The 24786-nt window shown below is 26.5% G+C and overlaps 1 protein-coding gene across 1 annotated transcript; it reads right to left on the reverse strand.

The window, feature by feature from the left end:
• Nucleotides 1-2643: 2643 nt before the first annotated feature.
• On the reverse strand, nt 2644-24781 carry Glys (glycogen [starch] synthase). The gene is made up of 15 exons (XM_016051439.5): nt 24563-24781; nt 22345-22526; nt 20370-20561; nt 18312-18506; nt 18001-18145; nt 16283-16400; nt 14036-14156; nt 11957-12123; nt 10384-10462; nt 9362-9475; nt 8901-9027; nt 8664-8821; nt 6911-7012; nt 6699-6770; nt 2644-3972 (listed from the first exon to the last, which is right to left on the reverse strand). The coding sequence occupies exons 1-15, from the start codon at nt 24693-24695 to the stop codon at nt 3826-3828; spliced, it is 2052 nt and encodes a 683-aa protein (XP_015906925.2). The 5' UTR covers nt 24696-24781; the 3' UTR covers nt 2644-3825.
• Nucleotides 24782-24786: the final 5 nt, after the last annotated feature.

Consider the following 24786-nt stretch of genomic DNA (forward strand, 5'->3'; position numbering starts at 1 on the left):
AAAATTCATTTTTTGGTTCGTATGCTTGTTTTTTCTTTATTGACTTCATTGTATATAAAAATTATGTTTAGCTTCGATCTTATATAGTTAAACCTTGTTACGAGGGACTCAGAGGCACAAAAAAATTGTTTATGCTGGAAATTCAGGATTTTCCATATAAATATTTTGTATTTTTTAAAAATTGAACGATTTTTATTTCTTAATTGCTTCAGCTTAATTGCTTTCTTAATTGCTGCTGCTAAGTTCTAATTAGCAGCAGCATCCAAAAAATTAATTCAATTCTATTTTGGTTTTATTTTTTATATAAAATAGATGAATTCCAATTTCTCAGAATAACCTGTTTGAGTGAGGAAGAATTGACCACTTCTATTGTGTATTGGAGTTTTTGAGAAAACATGCTTTGTTATTTTTAATCTTTAATACTTTTTATTTCTAAAAAGATAAAGTTGGTTCAGTTATAATCACAGATTTTTTAAAATTCATCTATTTCATTTGAAAGCTGTAATGGTGAAATAATTAACAGCACAAGGTACTGAATACATGAAATCATCCTTGTAAAAACAGGTTTCATAATTGAATGCAAATAAATGTTTGATACATAAAATTAGTCTGAAGAGATATGACGATAGACTGAGAAAGTAAAAATAACATTAGACAGCCCTATTTCTTATCACCTGAGGATCGGAACATTGCAGCAAATGCCAAGTCCAATAGGTTACTATTTCCATATTTATTTTCCACGATATCCAATAATGCATCAATGTTATTTTTACTGTTTGAATTTTATGACATATTTCTTAATTAAGAAAAATAATTATTTTTCCATCTAATGATTCCATCATTCTTCAGAAAATGCTATGTCTATGTACTTAAAATTTATTACCTAACAAACATTCATTATGACTAAAGCTTAATTTGAAAATCACTTCTGATCTCTTTGACATAAGTATTAAGCCTGTAAATTTTTTTTTATTGCTTAATGTAAAAATTACTAGAAATGTATAATACATTTTCCATTCATATTTTTATAAATTCTGAATTCATTACGAAAATGTTGACCTATTAACATTATTAAATTGATTATTAAAGTGCATTGTATTGAGTCAGATAAAAATAATTTATTTATTCTCTTCAGACCTGGCAACTTATATATTGCACATCATTTGGAACAGCTTTATAATTGGGACAAATATTTAATGATTTCTTTATTTCCACTTGTATGCCTCACAAAACACTAGTCTACATAATATAAATGGTTTGACTTTCGGTAATTAGAATGTTTGATTACAAGAAAAAACTATAAGAAGGACCTTTTTGACAGTTTTTTATGGCACATAAATAGAAATTATTTAAACCTCATGGATTTTATTCCATTACCAAAATATAAAGAAATACACTATAACATTGTACAATATGTAAAGAATGGTAAAAATTTATCATTTTTATATGTAACAATTGAAAAACTTAAATATGTCATCAAATTTATGAGTTAACTTTCTTCTAAACTACATATTTCTAAGTAAAAACTGGAAAATAATATTTTTTTATTTCTGGTATTGATAAAAACATGAGAAAAGATAACTCTTCCTTATTTTTATAAAGCATTGTGTTAGACGACCACCGGTTAAGTTAACTTCTCGCTAACAGTTTTCCTGCTATTTTTAAAAATCCTGCCTAACACTTCAAAAGAATGAAATTTTTGTTGATTGCGAATCACTTTCATGCTCCCTTATTTTCCTTCTTGACAATTACAGTTCATTCAATTTTTTTTTCTTGCTAAAACCTTCCACGATTTGGAAATATTTAATCAAACATCCTTGTCATACATTCAGAGCCGAATTTATTACAAGGGATAAGTGGCCCAGGCCTTTAACCCTCTGCCACTTTCTTGGGGCCTCCTAAATGTAAAAATTTTTTTTTGTGTGTCTCTGTTTTTCTTTAAGAATTACCTATTAGATTTATAAGTTAGCAGAAATTGAAATAAATATAAGCTCAAATTTAATATTGTACTTTACTAGTGTTATAAATAATTTAAAAACACTTTAATGAAACTTGTAAATTAAGTTAAAAGCAACGACCAAGGGGCCCGTGACAGTTATGTGACTAGAGCTTCCGCATTTTTAGATCAGGCCTTGCTTAAATTTTTCTCCCTCTTTAAAGTACTGAGCTACGTAATTCAGTCCACAATCTGTAGACTCTACCGTTGATATGTATTTTAAATTAAAATAAAAGAAAAAGAGGTAAAAAACTAAATTCTATTTTTTATTGCTATTTTAACTTTAAATAAGTATAACGACAAACTCATTACAATGACAATATAATATACTCCTGCAATATAATTAAAATTCATTTTCTTAAATTTAGTACTTAGAGTAGTTCATTTGAATGAGAACAAAACATCATGCTAATCGAATTGTTTTGGCAACTTACAATGAATTTTAAGTATTCTTTTGCTCTTCTTAAAGTTAATTCACAAATCATGGATATTTGCTTGTTAATGTTTATCTTTTAATTTTTTTTATTTTGCACTATGTGTAAAAAAATGTTTTTTTTTTTGGAAAGAAGGTGGGGTAATGTGCAAATTTAGTAATTAAACACACAGCGAGGAACAAAAATTAATAAATATATGATTAAAACATACAATGCAAATCAAAATGTAAACTTTATTTTTGACACTTACAATGTATACAATTTATTAAAAATATGCTATTTTTGTAAACATATATGGCACATACACTTGAACAAATAAAATAATAAGAATTTATGTAAGTTGATAGTCTTAACATTCAAGTAAACTACATTGCTGAGTAGCCTAAAATGATTGCTATCACTCAACACTTTAATTCATTGCACATAAAACAAAAAAATTCATTTTAGTAAACAATATGGCAAATTCAGAAAGACAAAATTAAAACAATAGAACATAGTTTGGAAATGTCACACATTTGAAATGATTATTATCAATTAAATATAAATGTTAATTTTCGGATTTTTTCCCCCAGCTATATTAAATTTTTTTCAATCAATTGATTCAGGATTTCTTTATAACTGACAAAAGTATTGACTCTTTAACAACGTTGAGATACTAATCTTGTTAAGATTTTATAAGTACATAGTTAATATTATTTAATGAATATAATTAATCAGTAAAACAAATGTGAATATGCATATGTCTTCACATAAAGTTTTATTATTTCATCAATCTAACAGGGCACAATACTAAATATTGTTGTTTTATTAAAGATCATCTTTTTACTCAATCATCTATAATAATCGTAAAGATTGTGTACATAAAATGGTCGAAGTGTGTCTGTGTTACAATTATATCAAATGTAGTGATTATAGCTATATCAAGAGGCTTTAAAAAGTGACCTTTCAAAATTTTATTTCATTCAAACATCCTCAGAATCTTGCTAAAAATACAAATCTGTCATTTTGGCAATTGACCGATAAGCATTTTTGATGTATCATTAACATGACAGTATTATAGATGGACAAAAATATGCCATATATATGCAACATATATAAAAACAGAATATCGCTTTTTCTTAATTAACAAAATACGTCAGATTAAAATCAAAAAAATTATTTTTTCAACAGCACCATTTATGATTTTTAATGACAAATATTTAACAACAAAACATGATAAAAATAGTTTCCTTTTGAATTACATCACAGGTATAATTAGAACAAAAAAGAAATCAACGGATGAACTTATCTGATTTTTTTTCACAATTGTCAAAAAAAAAAAAGTATAAAGCAGTCGTGAAAACAATTACCTTTCTTAAAAGTCAGCAGAATTTTAGACATAAGTAAATAAAACTTTCAGCTTTCATGTTCGTGTTCTTCAGACGAGTGATCTTCCTCATCGTCACTTCCATGTTCTGATGGAGCTGGAGTTGAGGCACGAGAGCTAGTAGGCGAAGGAGGCTCAGACATAGGTCGAGGATACTTCATTTGTAGTGTACCTCTCTATATTAAGTCAAACAAAAATTACTGATTAGAAAAACAAGAAAGTCTTACATAAGGTTTAAAATTCCAGGTAAAATTAATAAAAAGTGTTTATTTAAGTCAAAGTAGCAGAGAGAGTTGGACCTAGAAAAATTGACTTAATTGAAAAATTGACAGGATTACATAAACTTAAGCATGTGATTGCAAAAAAGAAAAAAAAAAGAAAAATTTGAATGAAAAAATGCTTTTGGAAAACAACCAAAAAGATTAATTTGTCTGCGGCAAATTTAATAACTAACAATATTGTGCAACTGCTGCTCATGGGGAGAAAAGTATTAAATTTATGTAATAATAATTAACTACAAGTTTTTTTCCCCCAACTTTTAACAAGAGGTTCAATCTATTATATATTCATAGATAAATAGGTCAGAAAATTTAGTACTTGAATCAACCATATTAACCTTAGATTAAGTGGGGAAATATTAAGAGCTTTAACCTTTTCAAAAATCAGAAAGAGTATGATATCCAAATAAGCCACATTGGAAAATTGTAATTGCAAGTTATCTCAATATTTATCAATCGTGGAAGTTGATTTTAGTTTTTATACATTTTAAAAAATGAGTGAAAATTTTTTAACATCCTCAAAAGTATAAATGATAGCTAAAAATTCATTAAAAAAAGAAAAAAAACGTAGGAAAAGATAACGAAAAAAATTATGGATTCGAGGTACTATTTTTGAACCATTAAAAGATAAATTAAGATCTTTTAGAAGATTAGAATTTAGATGAGACAAGTGGATCTTCTAATAAGCTATTTGTAAAGTTTGCAAACAATTTAAAAGAACTGTTGAAAAGAGCAGAGTGGAGGTCTGAACAATGCTTATAGAAGACAATAAAGTTCCTCTATTGTCAAAAATTAACTTTGTAAAAAAAAAAAAATCTTTAATGTTGATAGTTATTTTCTTCAGTCCAATATTATTTTTCTAAATTCTTTCAAATACAAATAATTTCTCAAGATAAGGAATAGTCAATAAAATTCCTAGAATACAATAGGCAATATTCTACTTAACCTTGAATATAAGCTACGTTTCATAAAAATTATGATGATTCGGAAATTTAATTAAACAGAATTGCAAAGAAATTAATTGTAAAGTGAAATTCCATTAATACAATCATTAAAATTCTTAAAATTAGATTATTATTGCTTAAGCTCAAGGTCTTACATAAGCAGAGTGGGAGCTTTGCAGTTTGTTCACAAGGGGGTTAAAAAAAAAAAAAAAACACCAAAAAATGCTTACATAATATTTGAACAGCCCTTAAGCAGGACTCTCAACAAGTTTCAGCCAAAGAAGAGCAAGAATTTTGTAAGCTGAGATAATTTTTGGTTAAAAGGAAGAATTTAGATGACCATTTAAAAAGAGGATTTCATAGGACCATTTATAGTTGAAACCATCTATATTACAATAAATGACTTAATAAGTGTTCTTAAGAAAAATGTTTTAAAAAAAAATCACCTAACCATAGTTCATTTAGATACAAAATTTGATTTTTGAAACTGCTTTTTCGGTTGGGATTTTACGATAACCGATTTTAGAATTAGAAACAAATTATATAAGATATACTGCAAGTTTTTATTTTAGTTTATTTTTAAAAAAAGAAAGATGATACAAATATATTGCTCAAATTAGATATTTAACGATAATAAAAATTATTATTTAAAAGAATCACTATAGTAAACAAAATATATATAAAATAAAAAATGCATTTTTCATAAAAGCAATTTGCTTAATATGTTTTAATTAGAATCTAAAATTTTTGATTAAAAAGAGTTTTTTTAATTTTAAAAACAGCTTAACTTTTCAATTGAAGTAAACAGATCAATCTAAGAATTATCCCTCAATTAATTTTAAAATCTTTGTAAATTATTATAGAATCTGTAAATCCAAGGTATCTGCTACATTTTAGATTTTCAAATTCATGACTTTTCATGATTTTCCATGACTAATTCCAAGAATTTTTCATGACTTAACAAAGTTACTATTTTCTCAGACAAAAACGCAACAATAAATTTAAAAAAGCATTATAATAACATTAATTGAAATGATAGGTAAAACCAAAACTGTAATACTCTGCATCTTCATAATTATAGATTTTAAATTTAAAAAACAGAATAAAGAAAGAGTTGAAACAATAAAATAGCTGAAAAATAAAATACAAAAGCAAATAATTTTTTCCCTTTTTTTTCTGTAGAATTATATTCTAAAGATACTTTTCTTGTTCATCAGAAAGGAAAGAAATACTCCCGATTTTTCTGTTCTCATTTCGAAATAAAAAAAAAATTCACCACAATTCAAAATTCATTACACACATTTGAATTCATTACACACATTGAATTCATTACACACATTAGAATTCACCACCATAAAAATTTTATAATGTAAAATTGTTAATGAGTTTTTTTCTTCATAATGACGAAATTCCTACAGTTTAAAACAATGAATTCGTTAAGTAAGGCTAGTTGTCTGAGCCATGTATATCATGAGTGAATAATCCCTAAATTTGAACTATTGAGCTGAACGATTTTTCTAGCATTATTAGTTAAAATAAAAATCAGATTGAAAAACCAAAATTCTTCAGATCTTAAAATCGATTTTAAAATTTGTATTTATAGAAAAAAGGCTGTTCTGAATGGATACAAAAGTCAGAAATATCAGGACAATTAAAATAATTTTTATATTCTTTTCATACCATGTCATCTTCAGGATCAGTGCCTTCAGGATGCATTTTATGTAAAGCCATCTGTCTAGCTTGTCTATAATACTAAAAAGGAAAACATTTCATTATTTTTTTCTGTTGATAAATTTTAAATCAAATAACAAAATTAGTTAAAGGTATAAAACTTTCTTTAAAAGAAAATAAACAACTGATTTTGAATTGGAATAATGGAATAAACTACTCACAACTCCTAAGTTCTTCCAGTCAAGTAGATCACTCAATCTTTCAGTTCTATTACGCTGAATAATCCTTTGACGTCTTGAAAGACAAGTGAAGTCGAACAAATACTAAATATACAAAAAAAGGTAATATTTCAGTGTTTTTAACAAATTAATCAAATCTGAGAAAGAAACTATATTTCAACGCTGTTTTTTTTCTTCCTTAAGTTGAATTCAAAATTAAATTGAATACTGATAATAAATAGCATTTCTGAATATAGGTCGGAAATTTTTGGGCAATTTCTCGTAACATAATGGAGAGGAGAAGGGTTGGTCGGTTACAAATTAAATCCATTAACTTGAATGAATGACATGAACATTGCGAACAAAAATACTTTTCTGTTGGTCCAGCATTAGTCTAGCAGCAGATCATATAAATAGCCTGAAACAGCACATGCAAAACTTAAAATAACAGATAAAATTAAAATGATTGAAAATAGCAATTAAAAAGGAATAACATGAAAATGACAATAGAAATATATTTTTTAATAAGTTCATTTTAAATGCTTATTTTCCCTCTTAAAGTTCAGATAATTCTTGCTGTTAACATCTAATTAACATTGACTTTTTGCTAAATTAAACTGTCAATGATGACAATCCGGACAGGAAAATTGAAAGGTTTGAGAAGAGGGTAGAAAAACAAAAATAGGAAGGAATAAATTGTTAGTACTTCCAGGGGGTATCAATTTCTATCTGAGATATCTGGGTAGTCAAAATAAAAAAATTTCAGGATACTGGAAGTAGGTTAGTTAAGTAGCTATTAGAAGTAGCAGAGTTAACAGGCTACTTCTTAAATCAAAGACACAGCAATGGAATTTTATTAATGGATATTGCAATAAATTCAAAAAATTTTTAAATATAAAACTACTTTTTAAAGAATAGTTATTAGAAAATTTGAAGAATGTTAGTACATTTTAAAATTAATATTCTAATCAAAATCAAGAATCAAAAAGTAATAAAATTCTAAAAATTTACAAAAATATTTCATTAGTGGTTGCAGCACATTAGAAGACAAGTTTTTTGCCTGGTTATGAGTGATTTATGTATTGTTACAATTATACATGATTAGCAACATCATTAAAAGCTGAAAATATAATAAGTCATTACATATTTAACATTGAAGTATATTATTTCATTAGGAGAACAGATGAAATATGCTCAACCTAAGGCATTATTTAAGAAGTGATAGGTTAGTTTATCTGTCCTACTCCCTCAGTTTTAAGCCTTTCTTATGGCTTTGAGACAATTTAAATGCAATCAAACTTGAGTAATTTAAAGTTGAAGGGATCAGAGAAAAATAATCAAATTATATACAACTATAATATCAAATATTATACTTCATTTTAAGAATATTGTTACATTTTTCTCATTAAATTAAATGTACAAGCTGAAGTATTTATGACTTTCTTAAAAAAAAGAGACAGATATTTTTAATTGCCTAATTGAATGTAATTTTCAAGTCATAGCATATGATCCTAGCTAATTAATTAATACAAAAACAGAAATTTCCACATTAGACTAACATTTTAAAAAAAAAGAACAAACTTCATGCACCCTAGCTTTTGATACAATAAGTAAAGGCTTCACTCGAAGCACAGTAACAATACTTAAAGCATAAAAAAAAAAAATGTTACAATCACATTGTACCATTCACAAGAGTGAAAAAAAAGATACAAGATTTGTTTTTCTTTTTAATGGTAGAAATATCAAAATTTGTTACCTGAGCTAGCTGTTGTACAGATTCTTCAGGACTTTTGAATCTCCTATCTACAATATATGTACCATATGACATAGGATCAGCAACATGTTCTGCTATGAAACATCCAAATCCAGACAAATTAGTAGTTATACTAGGTATACCCATCACAGTGCATTCAGCTACACAAAAAAAAGAAGTCATTTTTAATATAAAATTAATATACAAGTATTTATAGTACTTACATAAAAGTAATGTTACCAGGAGTGTAACCCCAAGGCTCATAATAAGAAGGGAATACTCCGATATGACATCCTCTAACAAATTCTTCATAATCCATGCTGAATAATGGATTGGTTGATGATAAAAATTCAGGATGAAAGATTACCTAAAAATTGAAATTTTATTGTGATGTCAAACTTAATACATTTTGGTTAAATAGCTTGTAATTGTTTTTCTATATTGTTTGAAAGAAGTTAAAGTTCAATTGCAAGAGCAATAAAATTTTCAAAAATAAAATATTTCATTGATCGATAGGCAGATATAAGAAGGATTATCATACATGTAAATAAATATTTTCCTTTCTTGGAATAATGGAAAAGAAAGAAATTCTGTTTCAGTAAATTAGCAACATATATTTTTAAGAAATAAATCAAAGTCTTGTAGTTTTATATTATCGTAGTCTTGTTTCATATTATGTTAGAAAGAATACTTTAACTTACTTTGACGCGATCTTCTCTGTTATTAAATAGGCAACACCTACGGACATGGTTTAGAACAGGGTCATTGCCATCATCTATCATATTATGGGTACAAACAGGTGGAAGACTGGTTCTCTGAAAAATGTTTTAGATTAATAATATTAACTATTATTACAAATTTTACTGTAAATCTTAAAATAAGAAAAGCTTTTGTTAACAGTTTTAATTAATTGGTGCTTTGTTTAGTGGTGAGGTCAAGGGTGAATGTTTAAAGATTCATATCCCAATAAGAAAACTAATTTACTGAATTTAAGTTTTATAAAAATAATTTCTAAGTGTAAATTATTTACATTCAATGCCAAACTATTTGGAATTCAACTAACTCAAATGCACAAAAAACCAAAACTTTTTCATTAATAAAGAACAAATTTTTCAAGACATTTAAAGTTCAATATTTTTTTACTTATAATAAAAACTGAACAGTCCAGTCCAGAATTTGTGCCAATTAAAATTTTCAGTAAATCTCATTAAAAATATTCTTCAACAACAATATATTTTTTACAATATATATTTTACCATGGAAATTATAACTGTTGCTTATGACATCTATATCTTACTTATAAGTTTATTAATATTTTTCGCAATTTCATTAAATTTTTTGGATGAACTAAAACACTCTGACAACCAGCCATACTTTCTGATTATGGGCACTCAGATCACAGATTCATAGGATCTTTTTGTTTTACCTCTACTATTACCAGATTTCTTCAATATTGTAGCACAAAAAACTATTTGCAACTTTATATCTTCAGGACTGGAATTGAGTTCTAGGCTCATGACTCAACATTTTCCCTGATGCTTCCAAAAAGTTTTTTGCAACAATGAAATAATTCTTATTTCATTTGTATGTTAATTAAGGTAAAAGATTTACAATATGGAACTTTAAAATAAACTAATCCAAAAAATGTTTGAGTGGGTAAAATATTGGATGCTAATTAAGAAAATCAATCAAATTTCAAGTCAGTTACTAAGCAAATATTTACCTGGGAAGCATAAATGCAACGTTTCATTTTCACTATATCCTCATTAGTCATTAATTCTTCATTTTTTGGTAATCTTCCACTGAAAGAACAATTTGTAATATTGATATTTTAGATTTCAAAGAAATAAATTACCATGAACTGAATAAATTATTTTTAATCTTAAATTATTTTGTTTATGAAAGCTATTATTAAGTTATTGAAAGTGATTATTATGTTATTTAATTATGTTTTTTTAAAATCCCATCTGCATCTCAACAGTTTTTATTTTAGATGCATAAAAACTGACTAAATATAGATATAAGTCTTCTCTTTAATTAAAAAAAGAAATATATCTCCTTCTCAATTATCTCTTCTTCTCCAAGGTTTGTAGAGAACTGATAAAGTTAATTCTAATGTTGAACTTAATGAAGCTGTACTGAAGAGACAGTTTTTATAAAAAAACATTCATTTAAAACATCAACAAGGCTTATATCATTTCAAATTCAAGTAATAGGTTAGTACACACCTTGAAATAAAAAATGAAAAATCAGTCTCAACAAAAAACTATTAACTCTAAGACATTCCTAAATTGTCTGCTTCTTTTAATTTTTATTGATCTCATTGTACTATTAATGTTTGTGTTAGATTAGGGTAAAAACAGATATTTCTTCCATATAATACTGAATAATGTGTTAAGCAAAATTGGAACAATTTTCTTTAGAAATACAGAAAAAAAAATTTAATTATTTATTTTATCAAGAAAAACTATAAACTGAGTAAAATTGAAGTTTTGTACATAAATTGGAATGCATATGGAACAACAACCAATTTTTAAAAAATTAATTTAATAGTCAGGCAGGACATAATAATCGAGGACATTGAATTAAAGTATTTTCTCAACAAATAACCAAATGAGTGGAGAAAAAATGAAAGATTTAGCAGAAGCATGCATAAAAATATTCAGACAGGTGCCCAATTGTGGACTTAAGTTTTTCTTCTTTTTTTAAAAACAGAAATCTTTAAAAACAGAATCTAAATCTTGAATTAAACTTTAAACATACTATAAAATAATGTACTCAGCAGATGAATACTAGACTTAAAAACTGTGATGAAAATTTGACTTTATTTAATTTATGCTATAAATTAAGAGAAAGAGCACTTTAAATTACAGTAATAACTATTTAAAAAATATAATCTTGATGTCAGAAATAAGTATTCAGAATTTTTTATGCTTTAAAAAATTAGTACTTGTTCTCGAGTACAATCAAAAACTATTATAAAACAACACATAACAAAGCCATAAAGTAAAAAAAAAAAAAAAAAAAAAAAAAAAAACTACATGTTATCTAAAAACTTTTCTAAGAGATTTGAAATTTTAATGAGTTCTGATTTGAGTAAAAACTAGAATAAATCATACTCATAAGCATTAAAAAGATTTCTGAATGAATGGCTATTATAAATATGATTGTAAATAGATAACTTTTTAAATGTTTTAATTGCACATTTAATTATCTTTTCTCTTTAATAATAGCAAAGCTAGTCTTCAATATACAAGATATATATCAATAAAGTTATAAATGAAGAGAGTATTTACCCCAAACAAATTTCAAACATTCTTTTTCCTATTTTTGACTGCACATCATGAACAGTATCACGAAGCTGTTTAGCAATAGCTTGTCCTCGGAGTGATTCAACATTGAAATTGTTTGTGCGGGCAGGAAATATTAAAAAGGCCATAACAGTCATATCACTCTGAGCTGACTGCAATAAAAGAAAAGTTCATAATAAAAGAATTAAACATTACAGTCATATTGTGCGTGTGTATGTATGTGTATATAATACATATATATTTGAGTATGTGCACATTGACATTAACAAAATTAACTTAACTCATAAATTAGATAATAAGATATATATTAAGCTGACTATTATACAACTTATTCAATGGTAGGTATTTCTAAAATTCCTAAGTAACAAATTTTCAGGCAGAATTTTTCTTAAAAAATTTGTAAAAAATGCTTTTTAGTACTATTTAAAAAAAAAAAAAATCCTTTCAAAGAACATAATTTTTTAAAATTTTTAGTAAGCTTTTGAGAAAGGTTTGATGATTTGATAAAGTAACGCTTATAGTTCATTTTCCTTTAGTTTAAGTGTTTTGGTATATGGGTGATTCTCACGAAATATGACAATTCACTGTCCCTTGCTCCAAGATCTAATACTATAATACTAAAAGAACTTTTTTTTTTAAAAAAAATTAATAAATTGCATTGCGTTAGCATTTTAAAATGACTTTGCACTAGCATTGACTGTTTTGTATAGTTAAAATTGAAATTTCATGTTTCTGGCATGTCCCAAACAATATTTCCAAACTAGCTTCAAAACTTCTCATAAAATTTTCAATATCTAATTTTTTTTTTATCTCAACCGGTGTAAGCATTTCTAGAATATACGTAGAGGGTATTATTTGCAAAAACTTTGTTTAAAATAATTTTTTCTGTCAATAATTTGTTTGTTTCCTGGCTACTTTTATTTAGTGGTTTATAACCAAAACAGATAGAGCCAGCAATTAATATTTTATGTTAATAGATTGAATAGATACCCTCCTATATGAACATGTCTTGTTGCATGAATAAAGAACCAATTTTCTGGTTCAAAATCTATTTCAAAAATTTTTTCAAGATGAGTAGGTTTTTGTGTTGTCATTTTCCTGGCTTCTTGAAATCATTACTGACGTAAACTACATAGATTTATCTGAGTTGTTTTAAGAAATCCAGTTGTTTTCTGCAGAACGTAAACGTCTTAGGCCAAAATATTAAATTAAAGTAAAGTTATATGCTATAAAATGGCGAATTTGTCATTATCCTGGCTTATGTATTCCAGGACATTGAAGTGTTACCAGAAATTTTTTTAAACTTCTAATACTGTAAGGAGGAAAAGCAAATATTAACCTAATACCAAGTTAATTGTAATATGGTTGGATGTAATCAAAGTTATTTATTTATTTAATGATTGATTATTATACACAATTTTATTCTGTACATATCAGCAACAAAATTTCTTTTGATTCTTTCTACAGTGGATAAAAAGAATTAATTTAAGCAATTAATGGTTCATGTAACATAAAGGCTTAAGTTGAGTTACTTACTATTAATTTAAAATGACTATTTTTTAAACTTCTAAGCTAATATGTCACTTTCCTGGAATTCAAGATTTGGTTAATTTCTATTTTTTTTTTCTAGAGCTGTCAATAAACTACACTACTGTCTGTAAGATATTAATAAATGTAACTAAAGAAGCATACAAAAATTTTTTTAGATTATTTTGAAGAATTTAAATTTGATGAAATTTTTTGGTCCAAATTGTCGTGTTTAAAAAGAATCACCCATATACAGACTGTCAACAATACATTTAAAAATTTAATAAAATAAATTATGTCTTTCACTTTGAGATAATTAATTAAGTAAAACTATTTTTAAAATTAGAAAAAATATTCTACATATTACATCAATCTATCCAGTTAAAAGAGTTCAATTATAATTTTTTTCAACATATCTCAATGCCCTTGCCTGCATTTAAAAAAAATAAACAAATAGAAAAGACCAAAACAAAGTCAACTAAGTTTTGAATTTAACGTTTATTACATTTATGCACAGATAATAAAATGGTTTCTTACTTTTAGAAAATGATTTAAACGGGCTAAAGCTTCTATAAATAAATCTGCTCCTTTATTTGAAAATTCATAACGACCAGCAATAAAGAGATAAATAGTTTTATCTAGATCAAAATCATAGTGCCTGTAAAAATAACAAATTTAATGTAAGAATTTAATAGCATTTTTTACACATCTCATTTTGCATTTGATTATAAACATGCTAAGTTTAATTTCACTTGTATGAAAATTTTCCATGCAATGTAATTAACTACACATAACTTTTGGCTTGAAAAATTTTACAATCAAAACAAATGAAAAAAGTTAAATAATAAAGGAAGAAAAGTGAATGCCGAAATTTTCAATGTCTCTCACATGCAGCATACACAGCATTATATACAGCAGCTTTTATTATGCATTTCTTATTTATTCTGTTTAATGATTTTTTCATTTTAATTATCAATATAAATCAGTTAGTTATAAACCTTTTACAAAAAATAATTATTAAAATAATGAAATGTATAAAGAATAACAAAATAAACTAAATCAAGAGATGTGAATATGTGGCACAAAGTTACTGTTTTAATGAGTCAGTATAGGAATCATACATCAGAGGGCTGATACAATGGTAAAACAGTCTATGAGAAGCAGAAAGAAACTATGGCAAACTAAAATCAGTAATTCAGATGTGGGTTGGTTGAAAATTAGTTTGGAGAATTGAGGTGCCCAAAATTTAAATTAAAAAAATTTAACAATTAAAGAACATAAACTTACAGAACATTTGTTTGGTTAATCTTATGACAGATTTGGTTAATCTCATGACAAACAGGAGCTTTTGCATCATTACACTTAGAAAAATTCTATTTTAAATGTTTTTGAGAATAGAAATCAAGTGGAAGGGCTGGTTTATAATGAGACATCCTAGCATATACTTGGAAAAAATTGCAATTCTCAGTTGCTGCTCCAGAGGAAAACAGTTTCTAAAATTGTCTACAATTTTAACAAAAAGTAGAAGCTGCATCAGATAAATCAGGATTCTATGTGAATGGAATAAATAAAAAACAAAGAAAAAAAGGTTAAGGTTTCTGGAGAGTTTGTCTGGTGACAACAGCAGTTTTAGGTTATGCATTAGCAGATGGTTTTAATTGTTCCAAACGTGGTCAAAATCACTCCAAACTTTCACTTTTTGGGAATTTTTGTAGGATAATCATGATCACTCCTTCAAGAGCCCGAGGATTATTTTTGAAAAACATAGGACTAAATATTTTTATAAGAAAAAATAAAAAGTCAAATTAGAAATAATTACCCCAACTGACTCTAAATTTACCAAACATCAAAATTTATCAAAGTAAATGTTCAATAATTATAAAAAAGTATAAGTATGTCAAAATTAATATGTATGCCAGATTCAAACTCATGAAAACCAATGGCACTTTTGCACCAGTTAAGATATCTGTTTGCTAAGTACTATTATTTATTCTAACACTCATCTATCTGTCCTTTCTATATCTCCTAGTCCTCTCTATTGCTTTACTTTTAATGTATAAAAGTCAGTAAAAAAACTATTAATAACATGAATTTTCACAAACTTTTTGGTGCAACATTATAAGGATAAACAGTGTGTTAATTAAAACAAACACATTGTAACATTAAATAAATAAATAAGGGAAACTCTTTCTCAAAAGTTTAAATAATATTGTTTATAAGTTTCTTTCTAACAAAAAAAAAAAAAAACATTGTTGCAACATTTAATTTTCTAACACTACAAAATTTCACGTCTCCCCCATTTTCCTTAAAAGCAGATAAGTAGCATGCTCATTTTAAAATTTTGCCTGGCTTAATGTCAATTGTCCAAAATTTATCAAGCAAGAAGATTGGCCCTTTTCTTCACTAGATCTTAATTCTTTAAATTATTGTGCTTTGAGTTAAAGAGCTAGACACTAAGCATCACAGAAGTTTGGATTCTCTCAGACCTTCCTTATTGCGTGAATGTTACAAATTACCTCTTAAAATGATTCGTGCTGTCATTAGACAATAGCATAAGAGATTATCTTTAGTAATCGATAAAGATGGTGGTAGATTCGAATAAATTTTTTTTTTAATGTAAACTTCTATTTATAGCTTTCATCACATTTGTGTATTTATCATTTTCTATTTAATATCTATACAATAAAATAATTCGATATTTGTAACAGTATTTTGTAGCCACTCTGTAAAATATGCCATATTAAAATAATTCATAATATTAAATTAAAAAGGAAATATACAAACCCATAAAAATGACCTCTAACAAAATCATGAATTTTTTCCTTAGCAAGAGCATGCAGATTTTGAAATTCATGAATGGCACTAAACTTTTTTACATTCAAACCATTAGGAGTGATTACATCTAAAAGTATAAAACAAAAAATTAAGAAATACTTTAAAATAACATTAAAAAAACCTATGATTTGTATATAAGTAAATATCAGTTACACGGCTGTAAAAGTAATTTACATACTTAAGTTTTGTAAACATATTAATCTTACACACATTTGGATATTAATTTCTCAGAATAACCTGTGAGTGTGAGAGATACATAACTTTTTTTTTATTTTTTTACAAAGAATATATTTGTTTTATAACAAAAGGGTTATTCTTACAAGGAAACTATTTTTAATATAGATCGCGATTTTTACTTTCATTTAAAGTTATCAATGTTAAGATATTTGGGGTAATAGAAAATTTTCTATTTATATTAAAAAAGAATTATGAAAGTGAAAGTATTTCCAATCATGATCCCAGTAAGATCCAGTTCATAGTTCCTTCCAGAGCTGCAATAATAAATAAACCTACACTTCAACAAAATATATAGAATTGTTTTTAAAAACATCTATTTCTTTTTTTACAGAGTAAAAATAATTGTTTTGCTCATGTTAAAAGTAAAATTTTTTCCAAGATGAATGGAGTTTGATTTCATCTAATAAGATATTTTGTGTTAAGCTCGTTCACTTTACAGTACAGTATACCCTTCATATCTCGAAAACCTTCTTATTTCAAAACATATTTTTTTCCTTAGCATATATCTACCTATGAATTCCTATGTTGAAGAGTTTCAGATCAAAACCTTGATATGCTGAAATCTTTTCAAAAGAGAAATTGAATGTTTTCGGAAAAATCATAATGAAAAATTATTGTAAGCCAATCCTTTTCTATTTAATGCATAATTATTTATGTCTCACTTTTAAAAATAAAATTATCATAAATGTATTCAGACTTATAGTCAACTATCATTACATACATATGTTATAGTAGTTATTCTTACATTTCATGACTCTACTTTTTAGAGTAATATTTTAGAATATATTTTTCTACTTTTTAGAACATCTTTAATTCTGAACTTGTTATCCTGAAAACTCCCTATCTCGGGATTTTATTAACGTCCCTTCATTTTTGAGATATCCAGAGTATACTGTATTTAAAAGCATTATACTAAGTTACGAATCAATAGAGATTCGAAAATCAGTATTAAAAGAAATTTATGTTAAGTGTGTTCATATTGAGGAGGTTCAACTGTATTTATATTCAACTGCATATACACATTTTTAGTTCAAATTAAATGAAATAATCCATTTTACAATATTTTATATAAAAGTTTCAAAATAATGCACTTTAAAATATTTTGCAGCATTAAGCACAAAATTAATTAAGCGAATAGATAGCGATAGAGAATCGAAAGTTAGTGTTAAAAGAAATTTATGTTAAGAGCGTTCATATTGAGGAGGTTCAATTGTATTTATATTCTACTACATACATAAATTTTCAGTTCATATGAAATGAAATAATCATCCATTTTACAATATTTTATATCTAAATTTCTAGATAATGCACATTAAAATATTTTGCTGCATTAAGCGCAAAATTAAATTTTTCTAAGTAATTTTGCTTTTAAACTTATCCGCATCTTGCTCAACGCAGATAAGACAAAAAGCAAATTAATTCCCACAAACCTGGTTTTCGCTTTAACAAATGTTCAGATTCTATAGATGTGATTTCTGAAACAGTGGTAAAAACATGAGAACTATGTGCAGCAGCTCGTTCCATGCAGTATCTGTGATAGATAGACCTATCCCCAGCTTCTTTATCTAGATTAAACTAGAAAGCATAAGCAATTTAGTTTCTTTATCAGAATTAAATATTTTTTTTACAAGAACTAAAAAAATGCTTCAAAAAATTTATTTGCAACATAGAAATATCTTTTTTTAACCAATCAGCATACATTGTAAAAATTGTATAACAAAATTGATTTTTTAAAACATACCTTATCTAAATTATTATAGAAGTCTAAATTTGCAGCACATAAATATCTTCCTAATAAAGTAGCATGAGTGGTAAAAACTGTGGCTATATCAAGATGTCTAGTTCGACACAGTATGAGACCTATTCCTGCCAGCCATTCGTGAAAGGATGCAACTACATAAGGAGTTCCTCTTTCCAGTTCAACTTGTTTGTAAAACTAAAAACATAAAATAGAGATGTGCTATATTCTACTAGTAGAATTTTTAAACATAATCCAGTAGCTATAAAGTAACGAGTATGCATATACAATAATTTTTAACCAATATACTAATTTGAAGTAGTATTTGTATAATTATTTTTTTAATGTTTAACTGGGAGAAAATAATGTACATCAAAATGTTAACTGTTAAAGCAGCAATCAGAACAGAATCTATTTTTGTTCTACACACGGACATTACCTTAATTATATTCAGAAGCATAACAAGGGCTTAAGAGGTCCAGAGTGAAGTGAAATATATTAGTTGCATTTTCAAGTTTTTGTTGATAAAATACAAACGTAAATTTAATTTAAAAAAAAAAAAACTGATATAAATCACAAGTATAAAATATTTATGAACATTAGAATTGAAAATAAAATTATTTTCCTATAATGTAAAAGAAATTGAATAAAAATATAAAAATGAAGTTATGGATGGCTTTTCGGTGGTCTTAGGTGATTGTAACCCTAGACACTTCTTTAAGTCTAGTTTTGATAAATACTGATAAAATTACTTTTACAGAATCCTTACTAAAGAAAATTGAATTTTTAACATAGAAGAGATAGATTCTTCAGAATTATTTTAAGCCACTGCTGATTGAAGAAAATTTTTTCAATTTAACATATATTTAAGTTTTAGCCACTTTATAAGACAAAATAAATGTGATACTTTAATCTTTACAGGATATACCTTTATTTACATCAGTAACAGACACATATTTCCTTTTTGTGTGTGATAATGTTACTCCTACACACAGTTCAACATCGATTCAATGCTGCTTGACTGAACAAAAACGTCGCACATAATGGGATGTTGTTATATTGGGGACATTAAAATTCCAATAAAAGGGTACAAATTTAAATGCATTTTGTTAAATAACTAAATACAATATGAAACTTAGATGTAATTTATTTAATAAAAAAGAAAAACTTACATTATTTTAATGAAAAAAAGCCTGACATTTTTGTTTGACTTAAAGCACAGTATGGATTTTTTTTTAAACACTTCCAAAGCATTCATTTCTGTCTCTTGTTTTTCATGCAATTGGGAGAAAATTTTTGAACTCTACAGCATAACTGCTGCTTCATTTAATGATGGTAGTAGATCTGAAGGTTCACAGTTTTCTTCATTACTACCAAATGCTATAGTTCCAGCTATTGAATTGTGTCTCATTTATAAGTCATCAGATTGTTATCACATTGTGAATACTCCAAAAAGTTGGTATCAGGCTTGGCATTCCGTTCTGAAATACTGTAAGTATTCACCGGGTTGGAAATGATGTTGAACTACCTACCTTTTCTGATATTACTAATAACATTATCATTAATGTCCATAAAACCTTTTTTGTGAAATTTGTAAGAAAATGTTCAATATGAACATAATTAAAGTCTAATTTCTTGCAAGCTGTACACTATTGAATTTTAGTACAAATTCTTGTTGACATGAAAATATTACATAAAAATTATCAACAGTTGTGTGAAAGATAACTCAAAACCCCAGTATTTCAAGGAAATGGCATAAGAGGACACTCTAAATGCTGAAATTTTTCTCTCCATCATTTATGTAGGAAATGGTAGGGAATCTAGCTTTTTGGTTGTTATAATGTGCACAATATCAATAATGCTAAATGTACTAATCATATTTTTCGTGAACTAATGAGATGTCCTTTCATTTGAATCAAGAAAAGCAGAAACATGAAATAGCTAAGTTAATTCACTGTTAAAAAACAGTTATAAAGAAAAAGAAAAATTATATAAATTTTAACACGAATTTATATTATTACATTTCAACATTGGTTTGAAGAATAATTTTAAAAAATTTACTTCATCAAGGAACCAAGCGACTAAGTATCCAAATATTATAGCATCATTAGATTCTCTATCATGCCAGGGTACTCCAATGTTGGCTGTGTTCCAGAGATCTCTTTTCCATTCATCTAATTTCCATGCTGCAGAACTTATATCAAAAAGAATTACCCGAGGGTATCCATCTATCAACCATCTTCCATAAACTACCTGAACATTTGAAAGAAACTTATTATTTACTATCGTATCGAAACTTATTATCGTATTACTTTAACTATTGATCATTGGAATAATTACAATGATCAATAAAATAGAATAGACACTTTTTAATACTAAACTCATTACATAACAAGCGTGCAGCAAGGACATTATAAAATTCCTCAATTTAGTAGTTAAAAATTTATTCATGATAAATATATTTATTCTTCCCTGATAATCATTTGCTTAAATGGTAGAAGTTTACAGGAAGACTCAGAAACAAATGGGGGAAAAATTAACTTAAAAAGAAGAACATTTTAAAATAAAAATAATAAATTTTAAAATTAATTCAGCTTACATGATTATCGCTGTGCGATATACCACATTTTGTTATATTTATTTAATATAAATGTCAGAAAAAGAAAATTATTTTACTCAAATTTAAAACTTAAACCTTTGCTCTAAAGACATAATAGAAACTAAAGATTGTAAGAGCTAATTCTCATTTGAAATTAAGGTAATTTTGTTATGAGTTTACTGTTAAACATACGCTTATCTAGAAATCATTAGTTTAAATTTTCAATATTGTCCTTTTAACAACTATTTTCTGTAAACTTTTGTTCAATTAAAAGTTGCATCAGTACTCCAATTGATCCTTTGCAATGAAGTATGCCATAGGATTTATTCTTTGAAAGAAAATTGCACAGGCTAGCTTAAAAGTTAAAACTTTTAACACCCATATGATTTTTGAAGAACATTAAAATTTTATTTTAAACATTGAAGGGTTTAAGGAAATATAATGCCAAGAAACATTTTTAAACTGTTTCAGAAGAGAATTTTTGGGGGAAAACATCACAATTTCCAAGTAACAACTAAAATATTTTCAGGTATTATGCTGTTATCTAGCAAAAATCTGGAAAAATTTTAAACCACCTATCTAAAAACAATGCTAAAAAATAGTTTTAAAATTGTCGCTATTTTGAAACATGCTACTTATTAATGTAAGGTAACAACCCCTTTAATTTATTAGGAAGTTTCTATACAAAGGTTAAAATCCATATCCATGTTATCATCCATAAAATACATTTCTGACATTTTTCTTGATATAGATTAAACTTTTGTCCTTAAAGATTTAAAAAAAAAAAAATTCGTAGCACAAAAAGATGTGAAAGGCTAAATAAGTATATAAATATAAATGACAAAAATATACAGCTTCATGCAAGAATTCCCTTAATAAGAAACGATTGTTGTATATTAACTAGAACTTTAATGGGAAATAATTGTTGTATATTGTATAGCATAATTAACCAAAAATATAGTTTTCAAAGTAATTAATATTCTTGAATAAGATTAAAATTTATGATTACTATAAATTTTTTTTTTTCAAATGGCAGGCACTGAACTTTATTCTTCGCCTAAGAAGATGCCGGAATTGTTACTCATTTTACGTTACCCAGTGGGCACCTGTGAACCAAAGTCACGGAGGCGAGCAACATTACCCACGCCCCACTGCCACAAACCCATTCATAGGGTCGGCCACATTCACACATCACATAGACAAAAACATCCATGCCCAGAGCGGGATTTGAACCCACAGCCATTGGCTTCGCAGTCAGGTGCACTAACCGCTTGGCCGGCTCACATTCGTGATTATAGATTACAATATTAATGAAAGATTTTAAGTTAAAAATCTGATTAATATCATCCATGAATAATTAAACAAGATTCCTTTAAATAATCGAAAACAATCTAATTACGAACAAAAAAATTACAAATAAATAAAAAATACATTTACCTTTATACCACACTGCCTTAATGCTTGAATAGCATTTTGATAAACAGCTTCGGGTGGATCCATAACTTCGACTTCAGTTTTAACAAGCCCATCATTGTACGGGCCAAGAAGGCAATACTGATCTCCTAATTCTTCAACACTCACAGCTGCTTTTGATCTGATAACAGTATAAATTCCTCCAACTACATAATGAAATTAAAATGAGTTAAAGAGTTAAATTTTTTAGCAAAATGTCAACTATTATTTACCAAGTGATATCAAAGCCATGTAATAATACAATATATTTAGATTTCGGGAACCTACTGCACTATTGTGCATTTAAAATTCCATTATAGTTCCATATAAATACCTACTCAAGCCAACAAAATGAGCCAAGTCCCTAGCTCTTTAGTATTTAATTCTAGAGATGTAACGAATATTCGGCCACTATTCGGTATTCGGCCCTTTTGCCGAATATTCGGCCTGAAGTTATTCGGCTGAATATGAATATTATTAGATATTTGGATGAATAAATTCATAATAATAGAGAAAGATATTCTTTTAAATGTGCTTTTAAATATATTTAATCATGAATATTGCAGAGTAACATTTCACTGCATTAATTATTAGAAAATCTAACATTTACTCAATTTAAGTTGTATAATACATAAGTGTATTTAATAATGTTACATACATAAAAACATTTTCTTGTTGCAATTTAATACAAAATAAAAATTTCAAAAGTGAAACTTTTTAAAAAGTTCTTAATTTTCTGGGTTTTAATAATTTTTCTCACAAAAAAGAAAGTTAAGAATACATTTAACAGTAGTAATGAGTTCTTATTTTAAATAAAATAGCATATAAATTACAAGTATAACTATAACAAAAATATGCTATTATTAATTATTTAGATTTATAAAAGCCATATTGCCTTGTTATTGGCATCAAGATATTTAAATAATTACAAAAAATAAATCAAGTTGTTAAATTTTTTTTAAATATACAAAGATTAAAAATGCAATTTTGTTAATATTTATTTCATTTTTAATTTAAAAACTACTTTAATTACAAAATTACCATCAAAAGAGAAATTTGTAAGTAAGTATTCGGCCTAAAATTTGGCTGAATATTCGGTATTCGGCCCCATCACTATTTAATTCAAAAAAAAAAAAAATAATTACTTGTCTGAAGATGGCTCCAAATTTAATCTTTTGGATTTGCTAAATTTTTTGATTTTTCTTAGTTTCTCGTGCGACACTATAAGGTAGTCCGTCAAATTTGTTGACCATTTTGGCACAATTACGGACATAGAAGTTCTTCTTAAAATTCAATTAAAATAGGGGTGAGAAAAAAAGAGTTCACCTTATATATCACCCTTTATCATAATCGTATTATGATTAATCATGTTAAGATATTTAATCTTACTAATCATAATCATATTAGGATTAGTCATAGTAAGATTAAATATCTTGACGTGATTAATATTGATTAAAGATTTCAATAACATATTGTGTATTTCAATTTATATTGTTACAACAAAGGGTATAAAGAAATTTTGGGGACCACAATGAAACTTATCAAAAAATGTGCAGGTATACTTTATTTACTCATCATTGTGATGAGTTATGATTCTACTAATTTCATATTTAACATTGCAGTGATACTATAATGCATTTAAATTTCACATGCTATTATGGACAGATACAACATGTCTTGCAAATGCAACTCTTATGTCAAGCATAAATAAAATTTTTCACAATTGACAAATCATATTTATAAAAGAACAAATAATTTATTTACAAAATAACAATTTAAATTTCAAAGAGTAAAAGCAGAATAATAATTATTAGATGGATTAGGATGCAATGCAAAATAAATTTGCATTAATTAGAGAATAATTCATGCTGCAAAATGTAATTTAATTTTAAAAGCAATGAATAAAAGACTTGCATGCATATCAATTGATTCCGGATGCTAATTTAGACCAGATATAAATACAAGATTGTCTCATTACTATTTTCTATTCTTGAAATCTAAGGATAACTGCTAATAAATATCTTTATGATAGTATTATTATAGTTGCAACTTTGCACAAGGTCAGCCAGGTCGTGGATTTTATATAACATGTAATAGATAAAATGCTTAAATATCCAAAGATATCAATTAAATGCATCAAAAATTAAACTTAGATATCTACATTTTGACCTTGAGAATCAAATATTTAAGAGTTATTTTGCACCTTTATTAACAACTTCCCAAGAAATTTCAAATACCCATCGATTTTCAGCTTCTGCGGTAGCTCCTCTATCTAAAACTGTATCTTCATTGCTTTCAGGGCGATAGAACCTTTTGGATAAACGAGAAGTAGCCATGCTGATATTTTAAAAAGCTACGATCAGTCCCTTCGTTCAAATTCAGCTCTTCTGATCCAAATCGATGTGATAGAGAGATAAACAAACTAGA

Source organism: Parasteatoda tepidariorum, chromosome 3, assembly GCF_982258835.1.
Source record: "Parasteatoda tepidariorum strain Cologne lab strain chromosome 3, Ptep-v5.0, whole genome shotgun sequence".
In the NCBI taxonomy this organism is placed as follows: Eukaryota; Metazoa; Arthropoda; class Arachnida; order Araneae; family Theridiidae; genus Parasteatoda; species Parasteatoda tepidariorum.